The following is a 25,389-nucleotide window of genomic DNA, read 5'->3' as shown; positions in this document are numbered from 1 at the left end:
AGTCAAACTGTAGGTTTTATAAAAGAAAGGGCAATTTATCACATACTTGTTTCATTCAACTCTGTTACTTGCTAGGGGCACAGAAGAGGAGCAGGTATCAGGGCTGACTGTAGCAGTTTAAAAAACAATGAATCAAGAAAAGGACAGTCCTGTTTAAAAGGCAATTCTAGACTTCTGCTAAGTGCATCAGATACGGTGCAATGTAGGCCAAATCCTCCTTGGGGAACTGAATTCACTGGAGAAACAGTAGGAGGAATTTGGCCATTTCAGAAATAAAGCTGAACTGGGAGGCAAAAATAATCCACAAGCCCTAAATCCTCTTACCAAGATGATCAAAATCATTTGTGACACTGACAGTTTTGCTTCCCTTTTCCCGAGGTCCATTCAGTTTGGCATTAACCAGGCCTTCTCCTTTTTCTGCCCCTTATTTGTGAAGTGTTTAACAAAACTTCCTGATAGCCTGTCCTCCCCACTCTCTCTAGTACCAGGGAGATCTTGGGCACAGGAGAAAATCTGCCCCTTTGTGGCTCTGCATAACTGTTTCAATATCATCTAATTCTGAGACTTCCACCTGTAGAAAGAACTCAATATTTCTCATTCAATGATATTTTTTGGTAACTTTGGTAATTTTTCTTCCAATAATTCTGTATTTTGGTGCAATACCAAATGGGGACCATGATCCTGCAAAGTGATCCACTTATCCAGATCCCTATGCCTGTGCAAAATCCCATTTATTTCAGTGGGATACTTCCAGGACTGCTCAGGATTATCTCTTTACAGGATCAAGGATGGTTTGTTCTAAGGACCGTTCTCCATTGCAGTTTCTCCAGCACCACTTGCGTCATCTCATGGACAATAGCTTGTACAACTGAATCCATATAAAAATTTATGTTGAGCTCTCCTCAAGCTGTAAGTGAGGTCCTGCTGCTGGTATATTATATCATCTCATTCCATTCTTCCTCTTCCAAATGGAAATCAAAAGCTTTTCCCTCCCCTATCTGTATACATTATTTTGTTAATTTTATTCAGATTGTGTAAATTTTTATATATTCCATCTATAATCCTGTTCCACTGAGAATCCAGGATTGAAATTGTCTCTAAGTCAATTAATCTTTTTTTTATTTATTTATTGGCAAATCTCCATAACTGAAAAAGTAGAAAGGGTAATTATGAAGTTTTTCCAATTTCTGTTATGATCTTATGTAAACAATTCTCCCTCCTCAAAGCAGGTTCTGTAACAATTTGTGCTGCTTTCCAAATTATTTAAACCCTCTGAAGCAAAAAATGTAAATTCAGTAATTAGAGTTGCGTTATTCGATATTCCCAATTAGTCAAGTCCATCTCTCCAATGTTGCCATTATAAAGGGAGTGTTTAAGATCCCCCAGTCCTGCAACTGACGGTATGTGGGTGGACTGCTGCATCTGGACAGAGACCAATACCTGTTCATCCACATGCTGTTAATGGCAGGATCAGGGCCTAAGTGTGTATTTCCCAGTCTTGGCCTCTGGAGGACAATAGGAGGACTTTAATTTGGACAGTCTCTTTTTCCCATCTGAATCTCGCAAAAATCCTGTTTTCCATTATTCCAAGCCTCTCAGTAATAGCTGGGAGTCCAATGCCTGCCTTTTCTGAGGATAACTGTACAATATTATTTTTAATTTGAGGGTTATTAAAGGCCTGCAATAATTGAACATCAGGCTTTCCTAGCTTTATAAAAAAAAAAATTGGATAACTTTATTGAGAGCATATAGCAGGGGTAGGCAACCTATGGCATGCGTGCCGAAGGCGGCACACGAGCTGATTTTCAGTGGCACTCACACTGCCTGGGTCCTGGCCACCGGTCCGGGGGGCTCTGCATTTTAATTTAATTTTAAATGAAGCTTCTTAAACATTTTAAAAATCTTATTTAATTTACATACAACAATAGTTTAGTTATATATTATAGACTTATAGAACGAGACTTTCTAAAAATGTTAAAATGTATTACTGGCACGTGAAACCTTAAATTAGAGTGAATAAATGGAGACTCGGCACACCACTTCTGAAAGGTTGCCGAACCCTGGCATATAGAAATGGTGAAAGACATGAGCCAACCAGTTCATACATATAGTAAATCATCTACCTACCCAGTTGCATAGATTTATTTCAGGCTCTGGTTTCTCTTGGAATTTTTGTAGTCAAGGAGTTAGCCCTATTAAGTGAATCTAGAGCCTCCTGAGTTCTGTTGCATGTTTTCCCGCTATCTAGCTGTGTGATCACTTTGTGTAAGTCACTTATCTTCTGTGTGCATCAGTTTTCCTATCTGTAAAATGGGGATAATAAAATGGGGATAATAAATTATCATTACCTACATCTGAAAGGATGGAGAGAGATTTGAGTGGGGGATGGGATACCCCAAGATTAACCTAGCTAGGGGAGCCCAGGATTTTAAGGCTAACACTGCCTGTAGCAATCCTGTTATTCTTGTTTATGAGAATAATTTCTCACCTTCTTTTTAGTCTCCAACTATATATTTGTTTTTTACTGTGCATTCTTACAAATTTTATCACTTGATTGATTTTGGCCAGAGGACCCCAAACCAGACCTACCTGGGGAGTGAGGGGAAGGAAATCAGATTACAAACATTGGACAATTGCATGTAAGTGTAGGCCTGTGTTTGAGCGATGATTGAGCCTGTGTGTGATCTGTGTGAGGCTGAGTTGTCATCCAGTTTGTACAACCAGGATTCCACAGAGACTACCAGATGTGTCAGTATTAGGTTGACCAATAACCAGTATGTTACAGTTTGGAAGCCAATAAACACAACGGTTCTTCTGATTCACTGTACATATCAAACTTCATCCATCTTGCATGGAATTACAGGCAAAGCACTGGACATTATACTGTAGGAAACAATCCTGCTCTGGAAGGGAGATGGACAAGATGACCTAATAGGCCTTTTCCATCTGTAGTTTTTCTGACTGTATAATGTGATTCTATTTTATTGATCCCCATCCTCTGCCATGCCCAAGAAGGAGTGTGTGCTTTAAATCCGCCTTTGCACTTCCTCGATCCTGGGCTGGTTGTGCACCAACCAGTCCCCGATTGTAAGTTAGAGTAGCCTGAAGGCTACTGTAATTGCCTCGGCTAGTCATGACAGCAAGGCTTGACACAGGGAAACCCCAGCCATGCTCTAGCAGGAGGAGGTAGTATAGGAACCACTACAACAGCTCTAAAATTGGGTTATCTTTTTCTGGCTACTCTCACTTCGGGCTACCCTGTGTACACCACCAAGCAGCCTTAATGCAGGGTGAAACTGGACCATTAGGGTTACATACTCCTCTGTCCTTTGATTTCCCTTTGTCCTGCCATGTCTGCCACCCTGGGTCCCATTATGTGAGACAAATGATCAGTGATACGTTTTTATTTAGTAAAGCTGCAGGAAGTTCCAAGTTCAGTTTATCCACCTGAGTCGAAATAAGGACTTGGCAAGATTTGGTTTTCAAACACCTGATGTTCATGTTAGAAACGTCCTCAGAGTTATTAGCAATACACTCAAATGTTGTGCTCTTTGTCACAGTAAGGCAATGTGCAAGTTGCCCCAACACAGCTCTGCCAATACAATTTCATCCTGACCTGCAACAACCGTTATTCCAGTCCTGAGGCTCAACAGTGCATTTTAGTCCTGACCTACAACATCACCTGCTATTGCAGCCAGGACTTCTCCTGTTTAGTCTGTCAACTGTTGATGAACTGTTCCAATTTACTGACATTTTTATGTTTTGGGAAAACATCAACTGAGACTCAAAACTTAGTTTGCATGTGACCTATGTGGCTATGCCTCATTTAAACTGTGTCACTCATAGATTAAAACTGATTCTTTAGGACTATGATACCAGTTATCGCTGCCATTTCTCCCTATCTCATACCCTGGTAGATTGTCTATAAAGCAGTTATAGGGTGACCATATTTCCCAAAGGGAAAATGAGACACTGTGCAGGGCTAGCACAAGCCCTCCCCGTCCCCCCACCTGGGGCTGGCCCAAGCCACTCATCCGAGCTCACGCCGCACACCAGCCGCTCACTCAAGCCAACCCCTTCCCTCCCGCACACGGGGGTGGCCTGAGCCCCCTCCCCAATGCAGGGTTGGCGTTACTGCTCTCCCAAGCCCTGTGTGAGCCCTGCCTCCCCCCTGCATGGAGCTGGCACTACTGCTCGCCCCCACGCACGCTCCTCTGCATCTCCCTATCAAGCTGGCAAGAGCAAACAGGACAAATGCCCACTTTTGCCAAAAAAGTTGGGACGTCTGGGACAGGGCTTAAAAAAGGGACTGTTCTTGCCAAAATGGGACGTCATATGGTCACCCTAAGCAGTTATTTCAGAAGAGTAATGCTGAAGATCTGATTCATTAAGATTCTAAAGTGCAATTCCACTCTGAAAAGTAACTTTGTCAAAACAAAAAAACAAACCAAAGAACCTCATCATGGAGTTACTCGTACATTGTGTCTAAATAATTCTATATCACACTTGCAAGTAAAAGAGTATTTGTTTCCTAACTGCTAGTCCTGCACACCCTGCCTGAACTTTTGCAGTCGATCTGGGTTCTTTCCGGCACATGGATCATCACTAGTAAACATATGCAGGCCAAATAGTTCCATCCATTACACATGTGGAACCCTACTGCTTTTAGTGAGAGAGCACAAGTGTAACTGGTGGCTGGATTTGAAGACAAGGGGACTGCACAGATTGCTTTGCAACTGGAATTTGAGCCTTTGCCACTCTTGCTATGCTGGCAGAGCCCCCTAGTGGAGACACAGCATAAGCTGACATAAGGAGTTCTGCAAGCATAGCTAAACCACCACTCAAGGACATTAGCTAAGTCGACAGAAGTACTCTTCGGTCAGCTCGTTGCATTTACACCGTAGGGTTTCCTGGCATAGCTATTTTACACTCCTAAATGACATCAGGAGTGGCCCTAGCCATTCTGCTGGCCAGGGCAGAAAACATTTTTAAGCATGCCCTCCTTCCCCCCCCCACCCCTTGAGCAACTGAGCAAAAACAAAAACACAAAACCCCACACAATCAGCCATTCAACAGAAGGAGGGGAAACCCAGGCAGTACAGGTGTCTGGCACCCCCTGGAAGTTGTCTCCCAAGGCAACTGCCCTGTTCGCCTGTCCCTCAAACAAGCCCCAGCAGCAATAGATATGCCAGCAAAAATTCGTAGTGTAGACTAAACCTTAGTTAACACATCTGTTGATAATGCACAAGCCAAAATAGACTCTAGCTCACTCTCCCAAAGCTGTGTTGGCTCAGAATGGCTAGCAGAAGTAGTAAAAACATGCCTTTGTAACTAAGCCAAGCAGCTGTGATTTTGAATATACAAGCAAAATAAATATGGCAAGTGAAAAGATGCCACTTTTACATTTGCTGTCAGAGTGGCCTCAGTTACCTCAGCTGAGGTAAATCAGATTATATAGATTTACTCAAGATGAGGACCTGGCCCTTTAATTTTAATTTTTTCCAGAGGCACTGGAAAAAAGACCCAGTGGAACTTTTAATTTCAAGTAGTTCCAGGGAACCTGAACAGATTCATCGTGGGTGGGTTCCCACATGATAGATGCGAACTGTGGAGTCCTAAAATACACCCCAGGACTGTTCTCCAGCTCACTCTATAACAAATATGGAGCTGCGGCCCCTGGAAACTAATGATTTGAACAGAACAGAGACCCAAGCCAACTGTTTCTCTTGAATGGCTCTGTGACTGCTTTGGTATTTTATTGTCAAAGCCAGTGAACTCAGCCAACACGCAATTTCTCTCCTTGTAGTGAGGAAGCTGTAAATATAAACAACTATTATGGCTGCGTGTCTTCAGTTTTTTTATTTTGGAAGCTTGTGAACATATGGGTCTCAGCCCTACTCTCTTGGCAAGCTGCTACTGTGGTCCCCAGTCTCTCAATCAATGGCTCCCCCTGGTGGATGACAACACCCGCAGGATTTCATTGTGGACACGCGTGATCAGAAAGAGCCTTGTCTGGAAGGAAAGGTTTGGACTAAGAAAAGGCAGATCTTGCTGAACTCCTACTGTGTTGTTACTGACCAACCAGCAGATACATCTGTTTTACTTTCTACAGCCTTCCCTATTCGCCCCAGGGTTCTGCTGCTTTGTGTCTGTTTCAGAAGATTTGTAAGATAATGAGACTTGGGAGTTTACTGGTTCTGTATTAATCCAAAAGAAAAATTAAAGTCTAGTTTCTCCTCAGTATATGCCTACCCCTTGTTGATGCTAATGGGAGCTGACATGCACATATTGAGAGGAGAACAGACATCTTTATAAGAGAGGGCTCAGCAGGGACTGAGGCCCAAAAGCTGCAAAAAGCTGTGCCACAACACTTCTGCTAATGCAGAAATGGCTGCTGGCCCCCTGTGCAGAGGAGAGGGAATTTGCTCAAGGCTCTGCTTAATTAATGATGCATTGTTCACACCTCTGCCCCTCCCTTATTTCCAACACCCTGGGCATATGCTCCTGTAGATGAATTGATGGAGTAGGGCTACCATATGTCCAGATTTCCCCGGACATGTCCGGCTTTTCGATTTATAAATAGCCGTCCGGGGGGGATTTCTAAAAATCTAAAAATGTCCGAGATTTCCCCCTGGTCGGCTATTTATAGATCGAAAAGCGGCGCTGCTCGGCAGCCAAAGCCTCTTCTCGGCTCCCCCCATTCCCTGAAGCCTTAGCACGCCCCCGGCCCCGCAGCTGTCTTTCCCCTGCTCCCGTCCCCTGAACGCTCCGCCCCCTGCTCCTCCCCCTCCCCTGCTTCCCGCGAATCAGATCTTCGCGGGAAGTCTGAAAAGAAGCAGGGGCAGGCGGGCAGCAGCCGGTAAGCTGGGGCGGGGGGGATGCGAGGAGGAGGGCTCCGGGGAGGCGCAACATGGCCCAGTTCGGCCCCGGCCAGTCCCAGCGGCTCCGGCCCGGCCTGGTTCGGGCCCCTAGGCACCAGCCCCAGTTCTGACCGAGCGCGCCGGTCCGGCGCCGGCCCCAGCGGCTCCAGTTCCGGACGAGCACGCCGGCCCGACCCCAGCGGCTCTGGCCCAGCTCGGGCCCCAGGGTGGCCGGCCCGGCCCCGGCCGAGCACCTCCAGCCCCAGCGGCTCCAGCCCGACCCAGCTCGGGCCCCGGGACACCGGCCCCAGTTCCGGCCGAGCGGCGCCGGCCCTGACCCCAGCGGCTCCAGCCCAGCTCTGGCCCTAGGGCGGCCGGCCCGGCCCTGGCCGAGCACCTCCAGCCCGGCCCCAAGCCCTGCGACTCTGGCCAGAGCGCAGCCCGATTCCTGGGCTCTTGTTAAAGCCGGCCCTGGTCCGGGGACAGAGAGCAGCGGGTTGGATGGGTCGGGAGTTTGGGGGGGGCTGTCAGGGAGGCAGGGGTGTGGAGAGGGGTCGGGACAGTCAGGGACAGGGAGCAGAGGGGGTTGGATGGGTTGGGAGTTCTGGGAGGGCTGTCAGGGGAGCTGGGGTGTGGAGAGGGCATGGGAGTCCCAGGGGTCTGTCTGGGGGCTCCTCCCCCCCGTGCCCTCTTTTTTGATTGTGCAAATATGGTAACCCTATGATGGAGCCTCCGGTAGAACATATCTCTGCAGCCTGCAAAGGCTGTGGATGCCTTACATCTGTACAGGCTCTCAACATCTGTACAGACTTTCTCCCACCGTGCTGCCAGACTGCCCCAGCTCCATTGTCATTTGAGCAGTATGTGTCCATACCATGTGGGCATGGGTTGCAGGATTTGCACTATTAAGAGTGAAATCAATCCTTAAAAGAGGACAAGAGGGAGAGGTGGATCATGGATTGCCAACTACAACTAATAATTATCTACAGCAGTCATTGTCAACGACATCAATTAGGCTATAGCTATGTCTTCACTGCAAAAAGGTTGGGGGGGTGAGGGGTTGACAGCAGAATAACTAACACTTGTTAGCTATCCTGCTGTAAAATCCCAGTGGAGACACAGAACTGTAGTGCTTATAGCAAGGTAGCTAGACTAGGTCAACACTGCAGGCCCCATATGTCGCTAGGATTTCTCATAGACTCATAGACTTTAAGGTCAGAAGGGACCAGATCATCTAGTCTGACCTCCCACATGATGCAGGCCACAAAAGCTGACCCACCCCCTTCCCCTTGACTCTGCTGTTGAAGTCCCCAAATCCTGTGATTTAAGGACTTCAAGTCGCAGAGAATCCTCCAGCTAGCGACCCCCGCCCCATGCTGCGGAGGAAGGCGAAAAACCTCCAGGGCCTCTGCCAATCTACCCTGGAGGAAAATTCCTTCCCGACCCCAAATATGGTGATCAGTAGAACCCCGAGCATGCAGGCAAGTTTCTCCAGCCAGACCGTCATTGACCATTGATACTATTTACCAGCGATGGCACGCTGTTGATTAATTGACTAAAATCACGTTATCCCATCAAGCCATTTCCTCCATAAACTTATCAAGCTTAATCTTAAAGCCAGAGAGGTTTTTCGCCCCCACTGTTTCCCTCGGAAGGCTGTTCCAAAATTTCACCCCTCTGATGGTTAGAAACCTTCGTCTAATTTCAAACCTAAACTTCCCCACCGCCAGTTTATTTCTGGGGGCATATCCCATGATTCTTTGTACTGCAGTAAGCTGAACTGCTCTATGATTCTTTCCTAGCGAAAGTGTGGGAGAACTTGACTGTCTTTCTGGGCACACAGGGGGAATGGTGGGAAGGCATTGGAGGACAATCAACACTTCTGTGGTTTAGCTTGAGTCCTCATTGCTGAGTGGATGGGTTACCGGCCCAAATGAAAGTGGCTCACTCTCTAGCTCTAGCTTATCCAGCCAGGCCAGCAAGCTTGGGTTTAAAGTGCCATCAAACTCAGATGAGATGTTTTTGTGTGTGGATGGGAGGGGGATTAGGGGTGACACCCCAAGAGCCCACGTTAACGCTGCAGTGAAGACACATCCCAGGATGCTAGAAAAGGAAGAACAGGGGTAAGAGAACTGGGACTGAGCTTCAAAAACAGCAGTTTAAATTGCTCACTTTTTTTGGCTCGCAGATTATTTTGCATTATATCTGAGATCAGTCGGGGAGAAGAAGAGAAAGACTTTGAGCATAAGACCAAAGTAACACATGACAGAACTCTTCAGTGTTTTAATGTCTAGTGGATTTAGTCTCTTATCTCTGATACCAGCTGGGGAGGAAAATTAAAACATCACTTATAAGAAGTAATGGTCAAACAGCAAAAGGGTCTGAGGTCAGGTTGGTTTTCATTAAGCACCCAAAAGTGAGGATGCTTCTCTGAATGGGCCAAACCTCTTGGCTCTATTCGGGGGATGGAAATCAAATTTCTAGAGTAATTTCCGCTACCTCCTGCTTTTGCACAGGCGAGAAATATGAGACCGACTAAATGTTGGCACTTTTGCTTCCCATCCCAGCTGGAAGCCATTTGTATCGATTTTGTTACTCTATGAATGATTACTAGTCAGGATTTTTACTGTGCTCATTCAATGGAAAGCAAAAATAGTGAAAATGAGGTTACTAAACTATTCCAAACCTCTAGAAAGGTTTGGCTCATATGGGATAGTTGAATGTAGGGAACGTTTGGATCAATGTTTATTTCATACAAATCACTCTCCCAGCCTGAATCACAAATGCTCTGTTTTAATGTAGATGTTTTTGCTTGCAGTTTAATACTGTTCCCAGCTGGCATCCCTTGCCTTGCTCTACCATGTTGAATTATTCCTCACCACAGTATCATGTGACTAGAACTGTGCAAAACTCACTGATTTTGGTTCGTGTGGGTTTTGTCAGCATTTTTAAGCAATTTGTGCCAAATTCATCCCATGTGTAACTCTAGGGAAGTCAATGGAATTGCATCAGGAAGGAATTTGGTCCTTTCTGCTCACATGGTTTTGTATCGTGGTGAGTTTTGCTCTCATCTAAACCCATATGGTGAAGCTATAACTCAACATTGAAGCAGTGAGTTTCATTCAGGTTGACTGGTTTTGCTCAGAAATAACTCTGGGTACATCTGAACTGATGACCTAGAGGTTTAAGGTTCTATAGACCATATTCCATGCACTATTCCCCGAGTCTTCCAGTCACTCTGACCACATGCCCCTTTTGGTTTCTTTTATTACAAACTAAAGCCTTCATTGCAGTCAACACAGGCTAAGCTGTGATAAATCTTATGAGGGAAATCATTAAAAAGGAATTAAAATGATGGATTGTGACAGGTGGTCACAGAAACACAAGCAAATGAGGATACAGCTGAACTCCATAGTAAATCTGTGAGTGGTGCATTATCTGACAGTAAATTCAAAACCGTTATAAGGTGACTGATTGGCATGCAAGGTAGCTCTCAAACAAGCAATTCCAAAACTGCCAAGTAGATCACAACCTGTGTATACAGCATGTCAGAAAATGTCATGCAAAAAGATCTCAGGAGAAACCAAAGTCATTTCAAGAGAGAAAAAAGCGGTAAACAGAAAACACTATGAAGATTCACACCAAGAAACATCAGTTTGAGGTTTGCAACTGACATCTCCTAAATCACTGCTTCATTCAATCCCCTGTGGGGTGAGTGCTTCACTGCAGCATCTGTCCATAAGCAGTACTGTCCTGGGTCAATCACCAAGTGCATCAACTCCGTTCTGGTGAATGCTTCTGCAATAACTCAGACAATATCATTGTTTAAAGACACTGACCCTCTGCATTTTGAATTCTTGTCTGGCTATCAAATGTAGACCATGTGTCAGGAGCTGCTCCCCCTTTCACCAGGGCTGAACGAGACCCAGAATCTGTGGATGGCAAGCCCCAACGCTCCATTTACTTCATCCCTTTGCCCTACAGATTGTGTATCTCATAGAATCATAGACAATAGAGATGGAAAAGACCTATTAGGGCACCCACTCTCACCTCCCCAGAAAACAGTGCAGGATTGGTCCCTACATTATGTTTTCTACTGCTTTCTCTAACTTAGTGTTCAATGTCTCATGTAATGGAGCTTCCACCAGTATTCTTAGGAGAAGTTCTTGTTCAGGATCTCCTCATCTCATGTATTCCTGCTACACCTTTTCTCTGGCTTTGACAAATGCAATCTTGTCCCACTCATATGCAATCAGAATGTTACTGTAAAGATCATTTGCCTAGCGCATCATTTTGACCGAGTCACCCCTCTTTTGGAATCCTTTGCTGGCCTCCGCTTCTGTATTGCAGCAAATATAAACCGTTTGTCTTCACTTTCAAGGTCATGTCCTATACCCACCCTACCTAACTTCTCGTTTACCGTTAAGATGTCAACTCCTGCCTCCAATCGGCCCTTGCCCTCTTGTTAAATTTTCAAACAAGTACCTTGGTGCTTTCTCCCTGCTTCCCTCGCAGTTAGGAGGATTGCCTTGTAAACATCTGCAAAGCTACCTCATTATTCTCCTTCAAACTCTCCTTTTTGGGATGCCTCTGAAAAACCAGACAACGGCGGCTGGCATACAGCAATCACTGCCTAGTATGCTAACCAATATTGTCTCATTGTTTCCTCCATCTGTCTGCAGAGATGACTCGTACCTACCGGTACTGGGGAGGGGCACAATGAAAAGGTGGGGGCCGCCGCACTCTCCCTACCAGAGTTACCTGCGGGATGGGGGAGAGGGTGTCCATCTCCCGCTGCTACAACAAAGACACAATGCGTATTGCAAAAAAGCTCCAAGCCTATGGTATCTCAGTGACTCCCCATCAGGCCTCTGTGTTCCTAATGTTTGAATGTGGTCCTTGCTCTGGCATTATTATCCACAATCGCACTGATGAAACACAGCAAGAGGCTGCTCACCTAGACACACAACACTGAAGCCAGCCAGGAGGTTTCTAAGAAGGGATTAATGGAACGGTATAAAACAAGCAGGAAATTGTGCCCCATTTCCATGCTATCCCCCTTTCCCAAACTAATAACCTTATCTGGCTCCTCTCCCTCTGCTTCTGATCCAAGAGCCACACTGGCAGATACTGTGTCTTGTTGATTCTCTGATCTACTTTCACCTGGCTCCTGACTGAGACCATTTACAGAATAAGCAAAGTTTGTTCCTTGCTGAGGGATTTTTTTCCCAGTGTAAGAATAGCTTGGCACCATATGCTGTGAGCTCAGGGGAGGGTGCAGAAAAGGGGGACACAGAGACATAAGGAAATCAGACAACATGATCTGAGCCATTTCTTCAGAGAATGCACATGCTGCCTCCTCCTCCTCTACATTACATCAAGCAAAGAAGTGATTATCAGCTTGTCCTGCGGTTTCTTCATTAAAACAGCAGCACTTGGGCTCTGCTAAATTACTATCCACAGCATGCCTCCTTCTCCTAAGATGAAGCCCCTTCACTAATCAACCTCAGCTAATGATCTGCAGAAAGAGGTGTGTACCCGCCTGTCATCTCATCAGATGGGCCTCCTGAGTTCTAGCTCGCATTGTTATTGTTTTATGCAGCGTTGTTGTAGCTGTGTTGGTTCCAGGATATTAGAGGGGCAAGGTGGGTGAGGTAATATCTTTTATTGGACCAACTTCTGTTGGTGAGAGAGACAAGTTCTCAAGCTACACAGAGCTCTTTGTTAGGCCTGGGAAATAAAGAAGAGCTTTTTGAGGCTCGAAAGCTTGTCTCTCTCATCAACAGAAGTTGGTTCAATAAACGATATTACCTCACCCACCTTGCCTCTTTGTTATTGTTTATTTTCAGCATCCCCTCCTTGAATAATAATGTCATAACCAACAGAGAGTCCTGTGGCACCTTTAAGACTAACAGATGCATTGGAGCATAAGCTTTCGTGGGCGAATGCCCACTTCGTCAGACGCATGTAATGGAAGTTTCCGGAGGCAGGTATAAATATGCAGGCAAGAATCAATATGAACGAGGTTAGTTCAATCAGGGAGGTCCTCTGCTAGCAGTCGAGGTGTGAACACCAAGGGAGGAGAAACTGCTTCTGTAGTTGGATAGCCATTCACAGTCTTTGTTTAATCCTGATCTGATGGTGTCAAATTTGCAAATGAACTGAAGCTCAGCAGTTTCTCTTTGGAATCTGGTCCTGAAGTTTTTTTTGCTGTAAGATGGCTACTTTTACATCTGCTATTGTGTGGCCAGGGAGGTTGAAGTGTTCTCCTACAGGTTTTTGTATATTGCCATTCCTGATATCTGACTTATGTCCATTTATCCTCTTATGCAGCGACTGTCCAGTTTGGCCAATGTACATAGCAGAGGGGCATTGCTGGCACATGATGACATATATAACATTGGTGGACGTGCAGGTGAATGAACCGGTGATGTTGTAGCTGATCTGGTTAGGTCCTGTGATGATGTTGCTGGTGTAGATATGTGGGCAGAGTTGGCATCGAGGTTTGTTGCATGGATTTGTTCTTGAGTTAGAGTTGTTATGGTGCGGTGCATGGTTGCTGGTGAGAATATGTTTAAGGTTGGTGGGTTGTCTGTGGGCGAGGACTGGCCTGCCTCCCAAAGTCTGTGAAAGAGAGGGATCATTGTCCAGGATGGGTTGTAGATCACTGATGATGCGTTGGAGAGGTTTAAGCTGAGGACTATAGGTGATGGCCTGAGGACTATAAGTGGAGTTCTGTTGGTTTCTTTCTTGGGCTTGTCTTGTAACAGGAGGCTTCTGGGTACATGTCTAGCTCTGTTGATTTGTTTCTTTATTTCCTTGCATGGGTACCATAGTTTTGAGAATGCTTGGTGAAGATCTTGTAGGCGTTGGTCTCTGTCTGAGGGGTAGGAGCAGATGCGGTTGTACCTCAGCGCTTGGCTGTAGACGATGGATCGTATGGTGTGTCCGGGGTGGAAGCTGGAGGCATGAAGGTAGACGTGGCGGTCGGTGGGTTTTTGGTATAGGGTGGTGTTAACATGACCATCGCTTATTTGTACTGTGGTGTCTAGGAAGTGGACCTCCTGTGTAGATTGGTCCAGGCTGAGGTTGATGGTGGGGTGGAAGCTGTTGAAATCATGGTGGAATTCTTCCAGGGTCTCCTTCCCATGGGTCCAGATGATGAAGATGTCATCAATGTAGCATAGGTAGAGAAGGGTCATAAGTGGATGAGAGCTGAGGAAGCGTTGTTCCAGGTCAGCCATAAAAATGTTGGCATATTGTGGGGCCATGTGGGTGCCCATGGCAGTGCCACTGGTCTGGAGGTATATATTGTCACCAAATTTGAAATAATTGACTTTATCCTCACGCACAATGTCATAAGCACCATCCTCATCATTAATACTCTGACACCTGCATTAAGGGACCCAACACTGCCCAAAGCAACGACCCCGACTTGTCCTCAAGCATTTTACAGTGTGATAATTAAGATAATTAAGAATACTGATTCTCCACTTGCTTAGACCACTGTAAATCAGGAATAGCTCCAATCAGCTGAGTTGCTCAACTGTAAATGAGTGAGAATCAGGACCCAATTCCCTAATGAGACCAGAAATTGCACAGAACTGATTTTAGATACAATAGCATCAAGGTCAGCTAGACAGCTTTGCTCTTCAGTGCCCATAAAGCACACACACTGCACACGCAAGGTTTTCACCTTGCCTAACCAATTCCAGTCTCCACCTTATGGGCTCTGCATTCCCATCCCAGTCTCTTTGCACAGCCAGCCCCGGTCTCCCATCCAGGCCACCAGTCCAAGTCCCAGTCTCTCCTCAACCTTGGCTTCCAGTGCCAGTCTCCTTGTCCAGCTAGTCCCAGTCTCCCCCTGCGCTTCTTATCCAATCTCAATCTCCCCACTTCTCCCTCTTAGTGCCAGTTTCCCTCTCCAGGCACTTTGTTCCATTCTCCTCAACTCATGCTCCTCATCCAATCTCAGTCATTACTCATCTTTGTCCCAGTCTCCCCACCTCAGGCTCCTTGTCCAGTCTCTGTCTCGCCATCCCCACTGACTCCCATTCATATTCTCGCCCCAGTAATTAAACCTGGACTCTGAACTAGCCCCTCATCTCCATGGGTTGACCCCTCTACATGCATTAAGGAATACTGGCAGATCAGTGAAGAAGAAACCTGCAGTATTTCCACTTGTCTTTAGCTAAACAAAAAAATCCAGTGTCCAAGGCAGTAAAGGCAGCACTTTCATCAACACTAAATCTCAACTCCTCAGAAAAGATGGCAGTCTTGCAGCATTGTGAAGTACACCGGTGAGTTGTAGCGAGGGCCCCGCCTGGTGGTTAGCAAATGAGGCAGATGACATTAATGGTGCACAGCCAACATGGGATAGGATGAGATGGGCTGAATTACGGTGTGTGCATGTACAGATATACATTGTGGTATGTGACTGGTTATCTATAATTGAATTTTGTATAATTTCTCATAGGCAAAATGTATTCAATAACTGCACTCATGAAATGTAAAGAGCTCAGTGACTGCAGGGCACCAAAGACATTTCCCAAAGTATTTGAACAGGAATTAGTGAGACAGTTCTCAGTAGGCACAAGTTGTTAGGGGCATTTTGTCAAAAACATTTCATTGCTGCTGCAGGACAAGCTAATAGCGAATGTTCTTATTTAATGTACTTATTATGCCTCATGTAGTACCATGTATTTATTATGGGCCCGATCCTGTGAGGAGCTGACTGTTGTGAGTGACTGTTTTCAGGGAATTAGAATGGAATAGAATAGAATGGAAACTGTCATTTCACATTTATTACAGCTGTTTGCAACCAGCACCCCAGTCTGTCTGTATAGAGCTTTTCAGCTGAAAGGCTCCCAAAGTAGTTCACAAGTTACATATGCACATACAATCTTTGGACCATCCACACCACATCTATAGTGCAGCAAGCTCTGTGGCAGTGGCCAGGTGGATGACAAGAGCACAGTCCACTGCACAACCATGTGAAGAGGGGAGATTTTGGACAAGGGCACGACAGCAGCCCCCTGAATTTATAAAAATGCTCCAGGATGTTCATGTCCATGCAGAACACATGTGAGCTCAGGTTTTAAGGACTTACCTGTGCACTGAATGAGGCAGGGGACCTGAGGAAAAAAAGTAATACATAACCATGTAATTAATGACTGTATCATAATGCACATGCACAAGGGGGTTGAACCAAGGTTGCACAGACAATCTTAATTCAGGCATTTCCTAACTTCAGAGTGCTTGATTTTGAAACCTCAATAGTGTACTTCCATTGTAACAGGTGTAGGGTGTTAATTTGATTATTATTATTATTGATGCTTATTTTATTGTGACAACCCCTGAGAAGTGCTGAGCGCCTTCCCAGAGCCTCTCAGCATTTATTCTTAATCATTAATAATCCTGATGGAAGTTAGTTTGGTTCAATATAGCTAGGGGTCTATGCCTAAATAAACCATCATTTGCTTTCAGACAAATTTGACAGCTTGTGACTGGACAGAATATAAAGCATCTTCCCAGTTGTTTATGGGCCCAGGCCTGCAAGGTGCTGTGCTCACTCACCTCCCATTGTCTTCAGACTGTGCTCCGTACCTCATAGGGGGTGCTCAGGTCTTTGCAGGATCATGTCCTTTGCAAATCAGTCAAGCTGTCTCTTGCAAAGCTAAAATGCAGCAGGGCAGAAAGTATCTCTCAGTTCACTGAGCAGTGTTTGGAAATCTCTCTTGTTAAATGAAATCTCTATTTAGAGTTCAGAGTAACATTTTGAGCAGAGAAGAGGAATCTCCATAAACATGTTTGCCAAAGAGCCAATTAAAGAGTGAGGCATGAAAGGTGACAGACTGCCAAAGGTGATGAGAGCTGAAGTCTTTGGCAGATTGGAAATATGATTCAATTGAATCTATGAAATTGTCAATACAGCATAAATGTGCTTGCCAGTCTGTAATGTTATAACAGGAGTAATCAGAGGGGAGATCATTTTGGGCTGTGTTTCTGTGCGTTTGCAGAACTGGACTCTATTCTGTATCCACTATCTGTAATTAATGGCAAAACTCCCTTTAAAGTCAATGAGAACAGGGTCAAGCTTTTATGTGCATTAATGAATGCTGCATCTGTAAAGAGTTTTACACCCTGGAATCTTAAAGCAATTTGCAAACACTGCTGCCAATTGTTTCGATAGGGGAGTGAAAGATGTTGCCTTACCTGCTGTGAGCCTGATTGTCTCATGTGATAAGCACACAACCATAGGCCCGGGAACTAGAGGTGCGGGGGATGCTTCAGTACCCCCAGGTTTTACGCAGGGCTCTGCTCCCAGCCCCATAAGCGGGGGCCCGGCTCCTGGCCCTGCGCCCGGGCTACTTGCCCTGCACGCGGGACTCCCCTGCCACTGGCTCTGCGCCTAGGGGTCCCGACTGCTGGCCCTAGCCTCGGCCCCCTTACCCCTGTCCGGGTGCCCTCCTCCCAGAGACACGGCCCTACTCCCAACCCCAGCTCGGGGAAGGGGGGGGGGAGTGGACAGGGGTAAGGGGGCTGGCTTTTCAGCTCCACTATGAAAAATTTTCCAGTGCCACTGACCACAACTTCCACTGAGGTCAATGGGAACTGTGGGTACTCAGGATCTTGGCCCCATCTCGTTCCCTCCTCACCTATGACCATGTGCTTAAGTGTTTGCAGGATCAGGGCCTTGAAGTTTTGCAGGGCTTTAGCACTGTTCAGGAACATAGATCTTGTCTACACTATTTAGGTCCGGATCTACAAATGTATTCAAATCAATGGAAGTTAGGAGCCTAAATACCTTTTTGGATCTGGGCCTTACCTACAAATGTAATTGCAGGGACAGTGGTCCCCAAACCCAAGAGGTTTACACCCACGCTCTATACTAGGGTTTGCTCTAATAAAGCTACATCAGTGTAACAGCACCAGACCCTAAATCCCCAATGAAGACATGCCAGAAGCAAAGCATGGTCTTTTCCATATTTACAATGAAAGCCAGTGTCAGGCACTCCTGTGTTGGAAAAGAGTCTTGGCAAAACAGTGATTATTCCTATGTAAATGTTACTGAGGGCTTCTTAAAATATGCACCTTGTTCCCTTGAATGTGCTTTTGGATTCATGGATTGCTCTGAGCTTTGTGAGGCAGATTTGTGGCAGGTTCTTTGCAAGTTTCAGCCTCCACACCTTTAACTATGCACAGAAAACAGCGCAGCTTGGGTAGGATTTGGAAATGTCGGCCTCGCAAGATGTATTTTGCCAAAACTTTTACACCAAAATCCTGTTCTGTATACTTACATACTTGATTACCCATGTTAAACAAGGCGAACAATGGCTTATCTTCCGTGGTGTTATACAAATGTCCCTTAGCAATTTGTACCAATTACACTAAAGAGCCCTCTGGAAGCTGGCAGTAGATGTGCTTTCCCTCTGCTTGTGAAATTTAATTTCTCACTTGTCATCACGCATTGTTTTTGCTCATTCCCCAGCTGCCCCTCTCTGACAGCTCATCTGCAGGCCCCTAAGGGAATGGAACTTTGGTACCAGGCTAGCCCTGTGCTTGCTGCATCCCACACTCTTAAGTGTTGGCTAACTGTGCCCTTGTTTGCGACAATGGCTAATCAAGTGTGTGAGATGTGCCATCTCCAGCAGGAAACAGAGGCTCTTCCCTGCTGGAGTTTAGGATGGGAAACGGGGGGGAGGGGTGATAGGCCAGGAGGAGCTGGGAATGGTTTCGAATTGAGTGGGTCCGTCTTTGTTGTTGGGAGGGAGGGGGAGAGAGAATTGGAGGCAGGTCACTGGACAGGGGATAAAACCTCCTGAGGGCTGAGCTGAGCAGAGCTTTAGATCAGGCTGTGGGAAGGCAGTACAAACAGCTCACAGACTGGCGGGAGGAGGCAGCCATACATCCTGGTGGGCTGATTGCGGGTGCAGGGGCATCCTGGTGGCTAACAGAATCGGGAGGGAGCCTGGTCTGGGCTGCTCGGGAGTGCCCTAAGCAACTAGGGAGTTCAGAGCATGTGGACTAACCAAGGGACAGGCTAGGGAGGTCTCCAGTCTGAGCCCTCTGACGGAGGGGGCGAAAGGCAGGAAGCCCGAAGGTTTCTGTGTCATGGAGAGGGGGCCATTGTGTGTCCTGGTGCTGATGTTGACTCTGGGGGGCACCTCTGGGCAGGATGGAGAGTACTGCCATGGCTGGGCGGACAGCTCACAGCTCTGGCATAGGGGCTTTCGGTGCCCAGAGCACTACGACAGCCCAGAGGCTACTCTGTGCTGCGGCACCTGCAACCTGCGCTACTGCTGCTCAACCAGAGAGGCTCGGCTGGACCAAGGCTTGTGTCCTAGTGACCATCACCAGACCAGTCCCAAGCCTTCATCAGGTAACAGGCTCCTTCTGCACCTGCAGGATAAGGGGTGGACTTCATCAGAGACCTGGGTTCTGCGGTACACTTAGGGAGCTGGGATGCTTTTTAGATCCACCACTCCAAAACTCTCCCTTTAGAGTTCCACATCTTACCCAACCAGCCCGTGCCTCCCTCTACAGTTCCACATCTAATCCCCCCCTTCACCACCTTCAAAGCTCCAGCTGCCCAACTCAAGTCTGCTCCCTCTTTAGAGCTCTAGACAACTTGACCCATGGTGGGACCCTGTTTAAAGGGGAATGAGCTATAGCAAGTGAGTAAAGAAGAGTATTTCTGGGCCGCCCTCCCCCATCGTTTTAAAATGGAAGTCTAGTTCCCTTGTAGAATACAAAGTGCCCCATAGCTGGTATTGGCAGAAAACTGCCTGGGCATTAGGCTACGCTAATTAAGGGCTAGTCTATTCATGGAGTAATTCCTGGTTAACTGCTCCTGACTAACTCTAAACTCCATGTGTGGACACACTTATTCTGGAATGAATGCCTTGTTCCTATTCAGCTTAACCCAAACTCCCTGGAGCCATTCATGAATACCGTTGCACTTTAAATTCAGACCCTGCTTTAATCAGAAACACCTTCCAGCTGTAGACAAGCCCTAAGGTACTGTCTGGGAAGGAGGAGGGAAATGGGTGATCTATAAGCAGAGCTGAGTGTGAGGAAACCAGGATGCCTTAGTCTAAATTCTAGTGATGCAGGCCAGAGCTAATGAACGATGTGGGGTGGAAACCAGGCTTCAGCTGAGGTTCTTCTAGTTTAGCATTTGCGGACTTAGTGTAAATGCGAAGGAGTGACCAGGCACCAAAAAGCCATTGAGCCAAGCGCTAGGATTTATGTTCCAAGGTGAAGAAAGCATAATGTGGGCTGCTGTGACTGCTAATGTGCTGGGTGCTCAGAGGCCTCTGGTTCCTTACAAGTTTCCTAAAATGGTGAATTTTTGGTTTGTAAAAATTGGGATTGCAAGATCTAGAGCTGCTTAGTGACCATATCTAAACTCCTGTCCTGTACAGGTAGATTCTACATGGCATTCGTCACTAATTCTATAAAGTAAACAAGTTCTGGGCTCAATTCTCTGGTCTTTTGCATCTTGTATTGTCACTTATACCTGAAAACAATAGGTGTGAAATGCTACCAGATCAGAATACTAGTCTCAAAAGCACTCTGCATAGGTGTAAATGATTATCATAATTTGGAAAGGCAATGGCGCCCACCTCTGACCTAATACCTGGGCTTAGGCAAAAACTTCATTCTAGTTTCTCACTGGCAAGAGCCCATCTTGGTCCTGCTATTCATTTGGAGAGTTAATGGGCTCAGAACCCTTGCTGGTAGGGTGTAAGACTTTGTGGTGATGCTTTAAAGATTTAGTGAAACCTCTAGGTATGAAACATGATATAGTGAGGGAAACTTCTGTAAATGAGGACCTTAGTAAAGACTAAATGACTGACTTCTCTCTCTGTATTTTCCATGTCCAGTGCCCATGTACTTACCTTTCCTCCTCGTTGGGTCCATATTTGTGGCTTTCATTGTCATTGGGGCCTTCGTTGGTATTTGCTGCTGTAGATGCCTGAAATCCCAGGATGAAGAGCAGCAACATGGGCCTGCACCAATCCAGAGTCAGCTGCTCGAAGCTGCTGCTCCTCCTTGGTTCTCCAGTTCAGCCACCAGATGCTCCTTGGGTAGTCATCCTCAGACCAGTAACATCTGCCTGAGCATGGCTCCACCTTTCCCCATCATAGGGTCCTCTCAAGGAGCCCACTTCTTGCCTCCTACATCAATCAATGGATCCCTTTTGCAGCCTGCATGTACTACTTATGGAATACCAACTGATCATACTATCATAACAACTCCAGCATCTTTCCTTAATAGAGCAGTCTATGGACAAACTTCTTACTATCATTTTCCTGTAAGTGCCATGCCTGGTGACCAAACAATGTACTCAGGGGCTCATGTCTAAGATGACTTGTAACTGCAGAACTCCATATTGTAAAAATGTAGGGTGCTTTTTGGACAAAGTAACAAGCGGGAAGTAATACAAACTTCTGAAATTATTAGCATGTGTGAAATAAGAATCCTGTCTTTATATCTATTTGGGAAAAATAGGTCTCATTTTAATTGTTTAACCAGTTAATTTAGTATGTACTACCTTGGGGCTCAGGTTCAGTCTCCATGGTTCATTCATTTATTGGCACGTTTTCTCATGGCAGGGCTAATCTTGGTGGGGCTTTTAATTGTGGACAGCTGCCCACTGGGAACTGGAGCAATACTGCCATACTCCTTTGCACAGGCAGTGAACAGCCTGCTGATCTTGGAACTCTTGGTCAGTTACTAATTTAGGCTGAATTTGAACCCAGCTACCTACAGGGCTCTCTTACCCATTACGAAATGCCTTAGCCATTCTGCAATCTTAAGACTAATTTTGCATTCTATTTAAAATGGCTTGTAGAGTACTTTCTCTGATTAAAAACTAGTTGTTTTATCTTAAAGGGACATTGTCAAATCATGTCTTTGCCTGAATTTTTATCTACATCTGACTGTTTCAACACAAGCTTATTCTAAGCAAAAGGGATTAGAGGGGAGAATGAAAAGTCTTGTTTTTCTTTCTTACTGTGACTATACTATGCATGTATTAGCATTACGCATAGTCAGTTTCACTGTTGTTTGCATGGGCCCATACTGACGGGGAACAAAATAACGTTCAGAAAATGTGAATGACAGCAAAAGCAAAAGTTGGCAGAGGGACTAGGGAGCAGGTGGAGTATCTGAAACTACTTTTTACATTCCCCCCTACCCCAAATTGACTGGATGTCAAGTTGATGGTGACTCTAAGACTGAACATGTTGCTGAAGAGCTGTCAGTTAAGTGCTGATACAGGAGCCGCTTTTAGGCCAAAACTTTTTGTAAAATGCACTTTGTGTCTGTGCAGATTATTGGGGTGGGGGGAAATAACTTTGTGCTGGTGTATTTGTTGCTCTCTGTCTTGTAATGGTTTAGTGCAGGGGTAGGCAACCTATGGCACGCGTGCTGAAGGCGGCACGCGAGCTGATTTTCTGTGGGACTCACACTGCCCGGGTCCTGGCCACCGGTCTGGGGGGCTCTGCATTTTAATTTAATTTTAAATGAAGCTTCTTAAACATTTTTAAAACCTTATTTAGTTTACATACAACAGTAGTTTGGTTATATATTATAGACTTATAGAAAGAGACCTTCTAAAAATGTTAAAATGTATTACTGGCATGCGAAACCTTAAATTAGAGTGAATAAATGAAGACACCACTTCTGAAAGGTTGCCGACCCCTGGTTTAGTGTAACTCTAGCTATGCAATAGCAACAAAAAGAGACCTATTAACTGATTATAAGACATTATGAAAAGGCTTTTTTATAACTGGGTGGTAACAAGGAGTGAAATGTGGCAAGACCCTCCACCTATATAACACGACTTCCTTTTTCTTTAGCTTCTAGTAGAGAAAAAACCCTATCTATTTTGACTTAAAATACTGTTTACACTCTCAATAAGGAATTATCTTCAGATGTGCACTGCCTAACTGCAGCCATCCTTCACAGCAGGAGTTAACAGCAGGATGCTGATATGAAGAGGTTGACAAAATATGTTGATCCCAGCTGCTGGAGTATCTAACACTTCCTTTGGTCAAAGAAACCGGAGAATAATTACACCAGAGGTACATTAAAATAACTCCACAGACATTGCCAGCAGGAGCAGGTGCCAAGGATTAAAGTTGTGAGTAAAACACAAGAACTTAATCTTCAGCTGATTGGTCAGGATCTTAAAATCTGTATAATAAAGAGGCTTTGGTGATTTCCCTTGGAAGCAGATGGGGCTAAATAATCTGTTCTGTAAACGTAAAATCCATCAGAATATTTGTATTTGTATTGTATTGATGTGGAGGCATCTCACATCTAATTCTATTGTGTAATGTATCCCATCATATAGATGCTAAAAAGGGCATACATTTCTTAGTACCCTAGCTTGTAGTGGGGGAAGCAATGCATTCTGGTAAAATAATAGGCTCAATTCTCCCCTCATTTGCACTGAGGTAAATCAAGAGTATTTTCACTGAAATTAATGGACTCACAGTAGAGTAAGAGAAGGGGAAATTGGTCCTAGTATATCAAAGTTTGCTGTAAGGGATGTAACTTCGGGCCTAATCTCTATGCTGGACAGGGAAAGAAGTAATAAATGTTTACATGACACGAAGCATTTTGAATTTACTCAAAATTAGTTATCGGATTTTTTTTTTTAAATGAGGATGAAGAAGGAAGACCACCGATATAAAGTACCAACCAAAACTTAACTGTGTTGAGGGAGGCTGAGCCTAGTTTGTCATGTCACTCAATGCCCGGTCACTGAAAGTAATTGAGGATCTATTTTTACCATGGATTGGATTTCACAGCACCCAGAGCTGGTGTGATAAGAATGGTAACTTGTAACTGTGCATTTGCTTTAACTAAATGCCTCTTTTTAGAGGGACTGTTGTCTATGGTCTCACATTTTGGTGGATTCCATGTCCTTTTTCTTAGTAAAAAGATCAGATAAGGACTAACACCCATGAGGACAGAACCTAAATCCAGTTATTTATGGAGTATTTCTACCATATTCCTTCCTGTTTAGAGTACAAAGGTATGTTACAATGAAAATGGATGTTACAGCTCTAGTTTTAGGGTCCAAAATCCATACAGTGAAGTGTTAACAGAATGCATAGCTTACAGGGGTGTTAAACAGCACCTTATTGGCGGCAAGCATTGCTACCAGTCACTGCAAGGGAGCATGGACTGTATTTACCTTTCTAATTTGATCAAGTGTGTACATGCCAGACATTTGTTTTAAATTGGTTATATTATATACCCTGCCTCCCCCGATTATAACTTAATTTCAGTCAATCAGTATTGTTAACCCTAAAGCATTTAAAAATATGAGTCCGCCCCATCACAAGATCGATTTAAAGATCATGAGATTTAAAAAATAAAATGGGTTCTCTATTTGCCTGCTGACTCTTGAGCTTTTAGGGTACTGGTGGTTCACATTTGCAAGATTTAGTTAAAAAGCATGAGGGCTAGACATATTTTCTTTTTACTGAAAGCTGAGATTCCACTGTGATCACTTGACTCCAGAAGCTGAGGCTTTAAGAAAAACACCGAACATTGTGAGATGTGCAACACAGGTGTATGTTCTCAATTATAATATTGCCCTGAAACAACAAAACCTTGATTCTGAAGGCAGTTTCCAATAGCAAATGATCTCTCTAAGAAGAGAAGGACAAGAGTCTTGGATGATTTGATTTCTGTTCCTAGCTCTGCCACAAACTTGGTCAAGTTTTTCATTTGCAAAGTGAGGATAATCCCTCCTTCAGAGGTCTGGGATGAGGCTTCATGCACTAATATTCATGAAGTGCTTTGCCATCATTGGGACGAGTGCTGGAAGTGCAACGCACAGTAGAATTTATTAAAAAAATTAAATAGTTAATGTCTTATTTTTTCACTATCAACTTAAAAATTTTGCTGCTATATTTTTCCCCCCAAGTTTGCTTCTGCAGTTTCATAACTTTCACATATTTCCAGGATATCCTCTGTGTTAACAAGTTTGAGGTCAGTCTGGAAATGAGAACAAAATAGTCCATTGGTTCCCAAACTTGTTCTGCCACTTGTGCAGGGAAAGCCCCGGGTGTGCCGGGCCAGTTTGTTTACCTGCTGCATCCGCAGGTTCGGCTGATCGCAGGTCTCAGTGGCCACGGTTCTCTGCTCCAGGCCAATGGGAGTTGCTGGAAGCGGTGCGGGCTGAGGGACATACTGGCCGCTGCTTCCAGCGGCTCCCATTGGCCTGGAGCAGCGAACTGCGGCCACTGGGAGCCGCGATTGGCCGAACCTGCGGACGCGGCAGGTAAACAAACCTTCCCTGCACAAGTGGCAGGGAAACAAGTTTGGGAACCACTGAAATAGAATAAAAATGAAAGAACCTTTGAAGCCACTGTAAACGCTAACGTAAACCAAAGTTCTCCACACTTTCAGCAATGCAGAAAGGGTTCAACAGCAGTTTTCGCTCTTTGGCGGCTGGAAAAATCAAAGCATGCAGGGAAGCCAAGAAAGCAAGAACAAATGT

The 25,389-nt window shown here is 45.3% G+C and overlaps 1 protein-coding gene across 2 annotated transcripts; it reads left to right on the top strand.

The window, feature by feature from the left end:
- The first annotated feature begins 12,121 nt into the window (after positions 1 to 12,121).
- LOC112060222 (protein shisa-1-like) lies at positions 12,122 to 24,224 on the top strand. 2 transcript variants are annotated; one of them, XM_065557430.1, is made up of 3 exons: positions 18,805 to 19,242; positions 19,850 to 19,864; positions 20,750 to 24,224. In XM_065557430.1, the coding sequence occupies exons 1-3, from the start codon at positions 18,975 to 18,977 to the stop codon at positions 21,229 to 21,231; spliced, it is 765 nt and encodes a 254-aa protein (XP_065413502.1). In that variant the 5' UTR covers positions 18,805 to 18,974; the 3' UTR covers positions 21,232 to 24,224. The 2 variants fall into 2 exon arrangements, 1 of the variants encoding a protein (XP_065413502.1); XR_010590499.1 differs by lacking the exons at positions 18,805 to 19,242; positions 19,850 to 19,864 and adding an exon at positions 12,122 to 12,390 and having other exon boundaries at positions 20,750 to 20,836.
- The last annotated feature ends 1,165 nt before the right edge of the window (positions 24,225 to 25,389 follow it).

The sequence above is a fragment of the Chrysemys picta genome, chromosome 9 (assembly GCF_011386835.1).
Source record: "Chrysemys picta bellii isolate R12L10 chromosome 9, ASM1138683v2, whole genome shotgun sequence".
NCBI lineage: Eukaryota > Metazoa > Chordata > Testudines > Emydidae > Chrysemys > Chrysemys picta.
Note: the sequence above shows the minus strand (reverse complement) of the source record. Positions and strands in the feature narration are given on the sequence as shown.